The sequence below is a fragment of the Neolamprologus multifasciatus genome, chromosome 5 (genome assembly GCF_963576455.1).
Source record: "Neolamprologus multifasciatus chromosome 5, fNeoMul1.2, whole genome shotgun sequence".
In the NCBI taxonomy this organism is placed as follows: Eukaryota; Metazoa; Chordata; class Actinopteri; order Cichliformes; family Cichlidae; genus Neolamprologus; species Neolamprologus multifasciatus.
The window spans coordinates 37100350-37112307 of NC_140443.1; the positions used below are offsets into that span (position 1 = coordinate 37100350).

At 43.0% G+C, this 11958-nt stretch overlaps 1 protein-coding gene across 23 annotated transcripts in view; it reads right to left on the reverse strand.

Annotated features, from left to right (window-relative positions):
* nfasca (neurofascin homolog (chicken) a) overlaps window positions 1-11958 on the reverse strand; it is a 132163-nt gene that overhangs the window by 11828 nt on the left and 108377 nt on the right. For 11 of the 23 annotated variants that reach the window (XR_014874019.1, XM_085159076.1, XM_085159074.1 and 8 more), the window contains 6 exons: window positions 10731-10958; window positions 10090-10212; window positions 5534-5680; window positions 2387-2515; window positions 809-844; window positions 187-256 (listed from right to left, as the gene is read on the reverse strand). Coding sequence is in view for 21 of the 23 variants with exons in the window: in XM_085159076.1 (XP_085015202.1) it covers window positions 187-256; window positions 809-844; window positions 2387-2515; window positions 5534-5680; window positions 10090-10212; window positions 10731-10958 (733 nt within the window). In the remaining 2 variants the exon portion in view is untranslated. The other 12 variants (XM_085159092.1, XM_085159091.1, XM_085159090.1 and 9 more) reach the window with 7 other exon arrangements.

Here is an 11958-nt window from a genome sequence, read left to right on the forward strand (position 1 = left end):
CTTATAGTGCAGTGTTTCTGGTTCAGTTCTTTATTGCTTACATTTTAAACTCAGGCTATGTAACGTTGGTACATATACAGGTTCATTACTGAAGGGGCTGCAGACCACCGTGACTGATAACTGCTGACGACCTTTACATGAGCGTATAACAGCAATAGTAATGCAGAACAAGCTATTTATACTTACTGGTAATCAAAGGATCCATCCTGGTCTTTTTGATCCACCGCGTCCAACGGGAGATCTTTTTTATCTCTCACTGCAGAGGAAGAGAACAAAGGTGTTAGGCTGTTCGATTCAACAGAAACCAGACAGATTCAGGGCTTTATGTTGAAAATACAATCATTTAGTTAGTCCCATCTGCTGATTTAGTTGTTTTCAGTTGTCACATACTAAGTTGACACTGTGTACTGTGTATAGAGTGTATGAATAACGAGTGTGGGCTGTGTCCTGTCTGCTCACTCAAAGGCTTCGTTCAGTTGCTGCCAATTAAAAAAGATGTGTTCAAGTCATTTAGTGACATTTCTTCAGGCCGAGTGAAACATGCATTTGGGACACATTTATGTGAAGGGACAGTCAAGCCTGTTTTAGTAGCAGTTGCATTATGTTGGGTTTATAGAGAGAGGATCAGAGCCGCTGGGAAAAGGTTTCTTTCTTTTCCCAGTGGCCCTGATCCTCTTCAGCAGCTTTGTGAGTTTGTCAGATTTGTTAAAAACGTTTAGTTTTAGTTCCACATGCTGACTGAAGGCTTGTCAGTCTCTTTATTGGTCACTGGTCTGTTATATTAGTTCATCACTGAGTCAGCACCTACCCAGAGCCTTTGTGAAACAGCTCGTGTAGCCACCACCTGGACATTACAAAAACTGTAAAACATTAACAATACTCTAATTTAAGTCATTCATGACCAGTACGTTATACACACAACACAGCAATCCAGCTAAATGCTGTAAAACTTCTAAACCCTGATTTTAAATTCTGAGTTCATCATATTTGTCATGTCTGTTTCCATCGTGTTCATGCACACAGCAGCTGGCTGCTCCCTGACTGATCAGCTGGAGTCAGGCTGCGACGCTCTTACAGGCTGCACAGAGAAATCCACAAACCCCTCACAGCAGATATTCACCCCTCTTCATTTCCTCCTGTTTCCAAAGGTTTGTTGTTCCTTCATAAACTGCTTAAAACAAATAAGTTCTGTAAAGCTCAGTATTGAACCTCTCGGCGGGGCAAAAGTAGATGTAAGGAATCATCTTTATCATCATCTCAGAGTGAGGAACAAATGGAAAACTGGCTTTAACGCTCACTGACCGCTCTTCTGTGCTGAAAGAGATCCAAGAAGACGACTTCAGTCACCTCGTGTTATCTGGTCCAGAGACCCCGTCTGAAACCACCATGACTGCCCATTTTCACTTATCACAAGAAATATTTAAATAAAAAAGGCGAGTGTGCTTCCCTTTCTTTAAAAAAGTGCATGACAATATTGTTGTCACAGGTAAACACATGAGTTCACAGCGCCTGGTGCCCCTCGCCCTCTGATAACAGCAGTCTGTTCTTCCTCTCGTCATAGCTGCTTCAATCAAACAATATTTATTTAGACTTTAAGCCAATGAAGAGCACATATTTACAATCCACAGCAAAAAAAGATCGATCAGGTATTGTTTCCTTCTACACACACGAGTCTGTTTGTGTTGCTCAGAAATCCCTTTGTGTTAGTGCACCAGCACAGAAACACAAGCCCAGCCACAGTCCTGGGAAACAGACTGTATGTGGAAGCAGACAGCTTCACACTGCCAGTCCTTGAATTCAGTGGACAGACGGAAAAAGTCGAGGTGGTAGTTGAGTGGCCTTCAGGAAACACGCTGAACGTTTGCATGAGATGCATCGTCGCCTGGTCACCAGAGGAGCTACAAGAACAGACCTCTGCTACGGTGCAAACACGGCAAAGTAAGACTAGCTTACGTTCGCTCAAAGCAAAGATGCCTTTCAGGCTCCTGCTTGTTGTTTTTTGAAGGTTTCCTTTCACTGCAACACACAGAGCTGCTTCTTGAACCCAGACGCAGAAAAGACTCTGCTGATGAAACCTCAACAACATCCTTCCACCCAGACGTGTAATGGCGTGAGGCGTGGCAGATCAGTAACTAGCTCTAACTCTGTCCTCGAGCTAAGTAGCCACATCTAACAGCTCTGGCTACAATACCCACTACTCTCAAGACCATTAAGACCACTGATCTTCTAAAAGGAAACGACCTGGATGAACTGGGACATTACTGACACATTCTTCCTCTCGGCATTAAAGAATATTCAGTCTCTGTGTGGCCACAAATTCAATTCACCGTCTGCATGATTTCACTCAAAAGAACAGACTTGCATAAGAAGGCTGTGGGAAGCTCACCTGGGTACTTCCCTCCACGACTGCGCTTGATGAAACAGACGATGAGGAGGATGAGGATGATAAGGGCGATGGCGCACATCAATCCGATGAACCAGCCCTGCGTGGCTATGTCGACCTGGTCTATGTAGGCTGGAGTCATGTCAGACAAACACACAAGACAGTGGACAAGAAGGAAGAAGAAAGAGAGAGTTAGTATTTATCTGCAGAGGGTTAGGGTCAGCCCCCTAACCCATCCCAGAGCGCTCAGCAGGCGTCAACAGCTCAGGACCAACATGTCATCGTTTTCCCCAAAAACAACGAGGATGACGCAGTGAACATGATCCTGTCCATGTCAAGGTGATTGCCTAAAAGTTCACACACGTGTGATTTCATCTGAAAAATGTACTTTTCCCCAACAGATCACACTTTGTTCCACAGTCACTGTGTAAGTGTGCACGAGGGATTCCTCTGCTCGTTGACAAACTACCAACAGCCCACCGAGATCAGCATGTTTACAGGTGTTTGCAGCTTGATTTATCCCAGCTTCATGTCCCATATTTGAGCTGTTTGTTTTAGTCAGTCTGAACTCACACTTAATTCAAATGACCAGAAGGATACTGGTCAAAGGTTTGGGAACACCCTGATTTTTCCAGTAATTTATTGCAGTTCATCCAAGTCCAATGAATAGATCGAAAAACAAAGGTTACCCCAAACTGGAAACTAATGTACACATACGAAAAGGCCTTTTTCAGGGACAACATGGGTTAACAGGTTAATCTGCTCCGCAGTGATGGAGGCTGATCAGCCTTGAAAGCTGCTGCTGGTACTTCCTACAGCTGTTCCAACGTTTCTGGATTACTCCCCCCTCTGTCTGCACAAAGCAGTGCTGGGACTGATGTGAGCATCAGCTGAACTCCAGAAAGTGTTGCTACAAAAATGGTGAGAAAAACACAATTAACAGTGGAAGAGACACAGACCATCATAACACTTATAAATGCAGCTCTGTCCTACAGAGAAACTGTGAGTCCAGCTTCCTTCAGCCAAAGGCTCAGAAACTGTGACAGGAGGAGGTCTGCAGACCCAGAGACTGAACCAGAGGACGAGTTTCTGAGAGTTAACAGCTGTGTGATGTCACAGGACAACAGCTTCAAGCAGCTTCATGGTCGCAGTGAGAAAGTCTCCGTTTCAGCTGTGAGGAGAAACTTCGAGCTGCAGGTTTGACAGGACGAGTTGCAGAAAGAAAGAAGACGTCAGACTAAGACAGAGGTTTGTCTGGGCCATGAAACACCGACACTGGACTACTGAAGGGCTGTTTTGGTGGATCCAGGGTCGGTGACTTGTACACAGTGAGAGGCCCCCTGAACCAAAACAGCCACAGCACTCTGCAGTCCCATCAACCAAAACATAAGTGTTTTTTTCAGAGTGCAATGAGGCTTTAAAATAGTGGTGCTCTAAAACTTTGGACCAGTAACATATATCTGTGTATATATATACAGATATATGTACTACAGATGGACCGATCCGATATCCGGTATCAGTCTGATACTGACGTAAATTACTGGATCGGATATCAGAGAGAAATAAAAAAATGTAATCGATCCATTAAATATCAAAAAAGCACCTCACAAAACTTGCTACACGGCGTAACTCGGCTCATAACCGTAGCTCGTTGCAGCAGTGTGCATCACGTGATATAGCGGCTGTGTGTGTTTGTAGCCTCGCTAGCAAACCAGCATTTCATCTCCGAGGAAGTTTTCCCAGAGAGAAGTAAAGCAAGTGTGTAAGTTCATCTCTGAATGTTTGTAAAGCATTCCCACGTTAAGCTTAACTACAGATATATGGAGCAACTGCCTCTCTCTCTCTCTCTCTCCTGCTGCTACTTCAATCATGAAACTGATCAATAATCAGCTGATCGTCTCTCTTCTTTGTTTTTGGCCCACTTTGCACCAGAAAGAGGAAACCAGCGGCTGAACAACAGCAGCACGTTTAAGCTTGATCAGCTGTTGTTAGAATTTATTTAATATTACTTCTACACCAGGATCTTTTTCTACAGCTGACGTAACTGTGCAGGGGCGGATCTAGCAAAGTGTAGCCAGGGGGGCCGATAGGGCATGAACAGGGAAAAGGGGGCACAAAGACATACTTTTCTTTCTTATTCTCATTTAAAATATCTAGCTTTTAATAAATAATTATCTGACTCTTACACCCAAAGTTTTAATCTGATGTAAAATATATAGAAGTCCATTACTGTATATAGTAACTGTTAAGTCTAATATACCCTAGTAAGCTATAGTACTTTTTCCTTTGGGAAGGTACCATCTGTGCAGTCTGCAGTTCTGTTGAAGAAAGATGTTGAATCTATTTAATTATTCTTGAAAAATAATTTATTTCTATGAATTTTTTTCACACTGCATCAAATTAAAGTTGATTATGTCGATTAAGCATCATGAGGTGGAGGGGGGGGGGGGGGGGGGGTTGGTTCCCTATTGTTTTTTGCTGGGAGTTTGCAACCCTATTAGTTAGGTTGCTTAATATTTCTGCTAAGTACTCTTTAAAATACCAGAATAGGGAGGATGGAGCAGGTTTAAGTTTATTAGATTGATCAGTTTTGCTGAACTATTAAATATTTTGGCTGCAGTGTATTTTTTACATACAGGTATAACAGAATAGCTTTAGTGTTGTTATTTATTTAAACTTGAGTATGAACTTATACAAAATGCAGCAAGATATTAAAAAAAACAGTTTTATTGATTAAAAACACACTATATCGGATTCATATCGGTATCGGCAGATATCCAGATTTATGATATCGGTATCGGGCATAAAAAAGTGGTATCGTGCCATCACTAGTTATTACACACACACACAAGACAGAAGCAATAAATATTTCTCTTTAAAGTGGAACTTTTTAGTTGGTTAAAAACACAGGGCGTGATCAGAAGTAAGCACATCTAAACTAACTTGTGCTTCTTGTAGACTCCATGTCTAAAGACTAATCTAATCTGAGGCATTTCAAATGTAGAAGGTTTACTGCTGGGAACAAACAGGACAGATATTAAACAAACCGTGACAGCCTGCATCCACTTAGTCAGTGTAGATATTACTTGTGTGAAATACCCAGAGGAGCCCAGCTGGCTCCTCGCTCCACACGGCCAGGTGTGGTCTCACCTGCTTTGGTCTTAAAGGTGACAGATTTGCTGCTGACACTGTTGAATAGATGGGAGTAAACTCTCAGGTGATACACGACGCCTGGGACGAGATCCACCACATTAATGGGGGGCTGTTGACTCTTTACATCTTTCTTCGTCTTGTTACCTTGGAAACACAATAAAGAGGCCAATCACACTCCAGGGGTGTGGCCTTCGCTCCACTCTAAAACCGGGCACCACGATGCTTCACAGGGAGCCTGCTGTTGTCTGATAGCAGGGCGGCGGCGCTGAACTGAGGCTGATAGCAATGCTGCACCACAGTGGCCATAAAGATTCATCTCTTTAATGAGTAAAACATGTGGATTAAACAGTACAGTGATGTGTGCCTGGCCACAATGCTTTATGAAATTCTCAGTTCAGACAATATGTTCTGATTGTTCTGACTGTTTTATGGCCTCGTGACTTTGTTTCCCTGCAGAAACCTGATCATTGCTAGTCGTGGAGTGAGGCACAAGGACCACTGTCTGTCAAGCAAAACCACTTCTGGAATACAATCGGCTAAAAAGCATGTTTTAAAACATGCTCAGCACGTCTTCTGTCAGTACAGAGCGTTGGTTACCATCAATAGATTTACTCTGCATTAGCTTATGTTCACAAACTAGCAACAAACCCAATAACTCTGTGGGACATAAGCAGACTTTTGTCTGCATCGCTCTTTCACAGGAAAATATCAGGATTATCAGGTAAGTTTATACAACTGCGATATTACATTTGTTTCAGTTTCTGATACCCGCGATCTCTCTTGAAGACATTTTTAATGTCAACAACACTTTTTACCTGGATAAGAGTCACTTTGCAGCAGCTACTTTATAATGGCAAAGTTCTTTTTGGCTGTAAAGGACTTTATTCTTTCATAAAAGTTTAATTTCCACAAATCATCCTTTTGAAAGATTCTGGAAATCACTTTTTAGCCAGTGATCACTGGAAGCGAGTGTGGATCGGTATACTGACTACTTATATTTATAATGAAATGATGAACTGTATTGTCTCTATTAACTTCTTAAGGTACCTCAACAAAAAAGAATAACATCTAAACTAGAAACCACAAGGTGTTGTATGTCCAGGTACATTATGTAGCAGTTCTCTTCTCGCGTCGGCATATTTCCCCGAGACTTCTGGAGACTGGGTTACTCCTTCACCTACATTTGGGCAAAGGAGACTTTAACACGGAGGCTTTTTCTCCTTCGACCGTGCTCAGGTCGGGATTTTGGATCGTGTTTTAATAAGAAACACAGTGAACTGTTTGCTTGTGCTTGGGAAAAAAGGAATGTTTTATTATATAAATAGCGCATATATTATGTCATAATTTGCGAACGCTTTATTTGCAAGCTAATTGTGCGGCTCGTTGCACCCGGCCTGTCGAGGGAAGGCTGCAGTATTGGCTCCAGCTAGTTGGTCTCTCATCCAAACACCTTCATTTATAAAGTACTTTGTAGGCCGAACAATGCAGGCAGATGTTCCCATGTCAGTGCAGCTAGCCAAACAACAAAGAGCCGCTGACTGCTAAAGTGATAAAGTGGAAGTGGACAGTATAGGCTGGATTTAAAACCCGTTGTTGCAGCTAGGTGCAGAACAAAAGTGACCCTTAAACTGCTTTTATTGTCCCTGTTTTCCCAGGTTATTGCTTCTGTTACTGCTCAGCTAACAGCAAGTCTACTGACGGCAACCAAACAACCAACCCAGTGACATAAAGCTCCACACTGAGAGAAGATGCTGCTAAACATGATTTTAAGCACTTTGAGTTAAATCTATGTCAGGTGGCAAAACATTGCTGGTCTCAGTTAGACACCAGACCCCCCCCCCCCCCCCCCCCCCCCCCCCATCTGTGAGGTCAGGAGAGCAGTGACGACAGCCGGCATGTTTCCAGCAGAAACACGTCTGCCCAACCTGTGACTCTGGAGAGGCAGTGAAGGCTGAGGGCAGCATGACATCATGCACCGTGCTGTTAGCCACACAAAGTCATCAACATGGGTGATGACCAGGCCATGCTACACCAGTCTACACAGACACACAAAGATCATGCTGTTGGACAACAGTCAGTGAAGTGCAATGAGAAAGGCTTTGTGTCATTGGTAAATCCATCTGCCATGTCTTTGTGTCTGTGGCTCAATAATTATCCTCATGACAGTCAGCTATGTTTGAAAACTGTATTTAAGCTGTGTTTATGTTTCATGCTAGTTTATTGTTTTCAAGCAGGTGTAAACAATCTAAGTGTAACCCAATCCTTTTCCTACACAGAATATTCTCCACATTCTTTTTTTAAATAAGTACAACAATCAAACATAAAAGGTTTTTGTGGCTAGCTCCGCCGGACACGTCCCTTAACTCTGGGGACAGGTTGGCCAGGGTTAGTAACCTGTTCAGGCAGTGTGTTGGGACGTGTTCGTGACCTACAGCGACATGTAGCGGGGCCTTCTCGTAGCCCTACCCCGCCAGCATCAATAACGCATTCCTGTCGTAAAGTCTATGCACAGCCCTGACCTACATGCATTCTGTATTGAGCAGAGATAGCATCAATACAATTTCTTCAATGAATGTAAAACCCTGTTGGGATTTGTTTTCTTGTTTTCTTTGGTTAGAGTACAGCAGCAGAACAGCAGAGACGTGAGGCGGCCGCCGATCGGAGCGTCAGGTGATCTGAACTTCAGATGACTTATGAGCTGCAGTCTATGTTGGTCAGATATAAACCAAGTTTAGGTGGAGTTTTATTTTTGTTGTGCTGACTTTTTACAGTCAGAGGAAATATTACGCGTTTCATATTGAGGTGAAAAGGAACCGTTTGTCCCAGACTTCAGCTACAATGAAAAAGACACAAAGCTGGAGTTATTCTGTCTTTGCTGCACAGCTGCCTCTTCTTCTCTCATGAATCTGATCAATGATCAGCTGATCGGCTTTTCTCTCTTGTTTGTTTATCGCCCACTTTGCGCCAGAAAGAGGAAACCAGCAGAGGGTTGACATGGATGAGTTGAAGTTATGAACTGTTTCTGAGAGACAAATAACACCAGGATCCTTTTCTAAGTAGCTGACAGCTGGTAACTGTGCAGGGGCGGATCTAGCAAAGTGTTGCCAGGGGGGCAGGTAGGGCATTAACAGGGAGAGGGGGGCACAAAGAAATACTTTTCTTTCTTATTCTCATTTAAAATTTCAAATGTCTCGCTTTTAATAAATAATTATCTGAATCTTACAACCAACGTTTTTATCTGATGTCAAATGCATAGAAATCATAAATATACCAACAAGACTGTACATCACTGTCACCACAGCGTCTGTTTTCATTCAAAGGCTTCATGGTTTTTCCTATAATACCTGGGGGGCCGGTCTCTAGTCAAAATGCCCGGGCCCATTTTTTTTCCCAGGGATGGGTGAGAGAAGTGGATAGCATCAGACCAATCACATCACTTCCTTTCCTCACACTCAGACATTAAGAATTAAAGTCTCAGCACAAGTACACAAACACATCCTTTCTCTGCTGCAGAGTTTACAGACTGAAGCAAACAGCAGTAACTGAGATGTCTGAGCTAATTCTGCTATCCAAGCTCTGTGAGAAGGCGGGATGATTGAAAGCCAGAGTACACAGCACTTCATACCAAGCAGGTGAGTATGGCAGCACAGACACAGTGAAGCAGCAGTTCAAAGAAAGCAGCGCATCCCAGCAAAAGCAACTCAAAGAAGGGCAACAGAAGTCATAGATCCATGCACATGGTGCACTCGAACAGGCAGAACCAAAGCGTGAGAGGGAAACAGAGCGTGACGCGTTTCTTTTCTGAAAGCACAAACAACACGTCAGCCTGAGGGTACAAATATCGACTCCTTAGTTAAAGGGAGATAATAAAACAGCATTGCTGCTGTTGAAGCTTTTTTCTTAATAACACTTATTATTGTTGTTTATTATATTGACACACAAAGCTTTTCCATTTTCTCTGATTGTTTCATTACTTTCATGACTTGCTTCGTAATTTTGCAGATGCTCAGTTAATGTGTAACTGCCAAGTATGTGGAACAAAACGTCTTTCATCTGAATATAGTTACATTAGGATTGTGACTAAAATCAATATTATGCTGATCTGGATCAGCATAAAACTGCTACGGCACATCCAGATGTTTTCCTCACATTAAAACTATAGATTGTGTTACTGCAGCTAAAGATATATTGTTAGGTCTTTTCAAGCTGATTGTGTGTGAACTGTTAGTGCACGTATAAAAAGCAAAAAGGAAGTCAATTTGAACCATGTGACCTCAAGCTTGCACACACAGATGTTTATGTTGACTACATCTATTTATTCTAATGTTCGGTTTGAAGATGCTCTGAGGACAAATCTGGATCCTCCTCTTTGCCACCAGGCTGTGTCCTGTATTCCCGTACAAATGCTGTGATAAAGTTTGGTTTTACCTGTTCAGCTCCACCTACACTCTGCACCTTGAAGCTCCAGCTTTACTTCACTATCCTTGTAGATCTACTCTGCAGTCAGAACATTTAGTTCACAGTTTATATCTCAGTTTGAGCTGATTTCTTACTGTCCAGAGTGAACTCTAGTACAAAATCGCTGCTGCTGGCCGGGAAGTTGTGCGTCCAGCTGACTTTAGCGTAGTTACTGTTAGGCTCCACCGTCAAATTCCAGATCTCTCGCCCAGACGCCACTACACAAGGTAGGGTAGGTGGGGGTGGGGTAAGGGACAAAGGGTTCAAGAGGCAGAGAGGGCACAGTTACAACAACCACACACAGGGACCCGTGCAGCCTTGCACAAGTCTTCCTACAACAACATAGACTCCATGCTCTGCTCAAAATCAAACTAACAGCATTAAACTATACTCACCCCCCCCCACCCAAATATATCAGCATAGTTTTTTAAGTTCATGAATTGTAATGTTTACTTCTGAGTTAGCGGTTACTTCAGTCCTAACACTGCCAGTGTGCAAGTACTAATCAAACGACTGAAACTCAAAGCCATCATGTTCTGTGAGATAAACGTTCTCACTCCTGGACCAGGAGCAGATTTGTTGGCTACAACACAGGATTTTGTAGCAACTCCCCACTTTTTGTGCAGCAGGTACAGCGCAGCGTATCGACGGAAACCCTGATGTAGTTGTTCAGGTAGGAGAAGACAGTTCAATTCAGATGGTAGACAGTAAAACTAGAACGGACAACAGCAAGTACCCAACACATTCTGGTCAATACGCTTGGTGGGGAACAGCATTGGAAGGATGGTAGTGGTTGCCTCAGTAGTAGAAGTGGTGGCAATAGTAGTGGTTGAAGTCGTAGTTGTAGGAGTGGGAGTAGCTGAGGTACTAATGGTTGTAGGAGCAATGGTAGTAGGAGAAGGAAAACCAAAAGGAGTAGGAGTAGGAGTGAGACCAGAAGCCACAAAGGAGTCGGTAAGCTCGACTACAAAAGAGGAGAGAGCAGAGGGTTAAAGACAAGGTAACGTCAAACACAACGATGAACAATGACGCACACACATGCACACGCATGCACACGCATGCTTACTCGCACACGCATGCACTCGCACACGCATGCACTCGCACACGCATGCACACGCACACACACACACACACGCACACACACACGCACACGCATGCACACGCATGAGAAGTCAAAGAATCCCTGAGCAGAAACACTCGAGGAATTCCCTGAAAGATCACAGTCCTCATTTCATCTCGTTCCAAGGATCCATGCACGTTATTCTTCTGTCATCAGGACAAATGTTGTCTCGTATCGTGTTTCGTCCAAAGTGTGAGGCTACGTGGGACTGCTGACCCAGTGTTTATGCGCTTTCATTCAGGGTTTCTAATGGAGTAGTCTTTCTAGTTCTTCGGTCTTGTTCCTCCCTGTGATCCTCGTGTGTCATCGACTCAGATAAATTAATAATAAATCAGATAAATAATGCTTATATGCTATTTTTTCACTGTAATCATCTTGAACCTGTTGGTATTTATTTGTAATATAAATCGCTATTCTAATGAATTGGTATTTATTAGAATGTATATGTATTGTATATCTTTTTAATGTAATTTTATGTCATTTTTAACAGAATGAGACTGAAATGTGAAACTGTTTTACTGATAACTTCTTACACATAGAGACTGATTCCCAGTGTCTTCCTGACGGTGAGGATTACACTTTCATAATCTAACCCTGGTATTAGACTGACACGCCGTGGTGGCCCACAGACTGGGCACTGAATGGGACGTGGAAAGAGCTCAGTCAGTGCAGAGCTCAAATATGTCTGCGTTTTAGTCACTAACTCTAAATGTACCCAAACATGGTTCATTAGACCTGATCAAAGATACATTTTTCACCCATTTGAGGGAAAGTTGGGAAACAGCTTGGATTGCTTTGGGAAAAGCTTTTCTTGCAGACGCCACAAAGAGAAACTATCAGCACT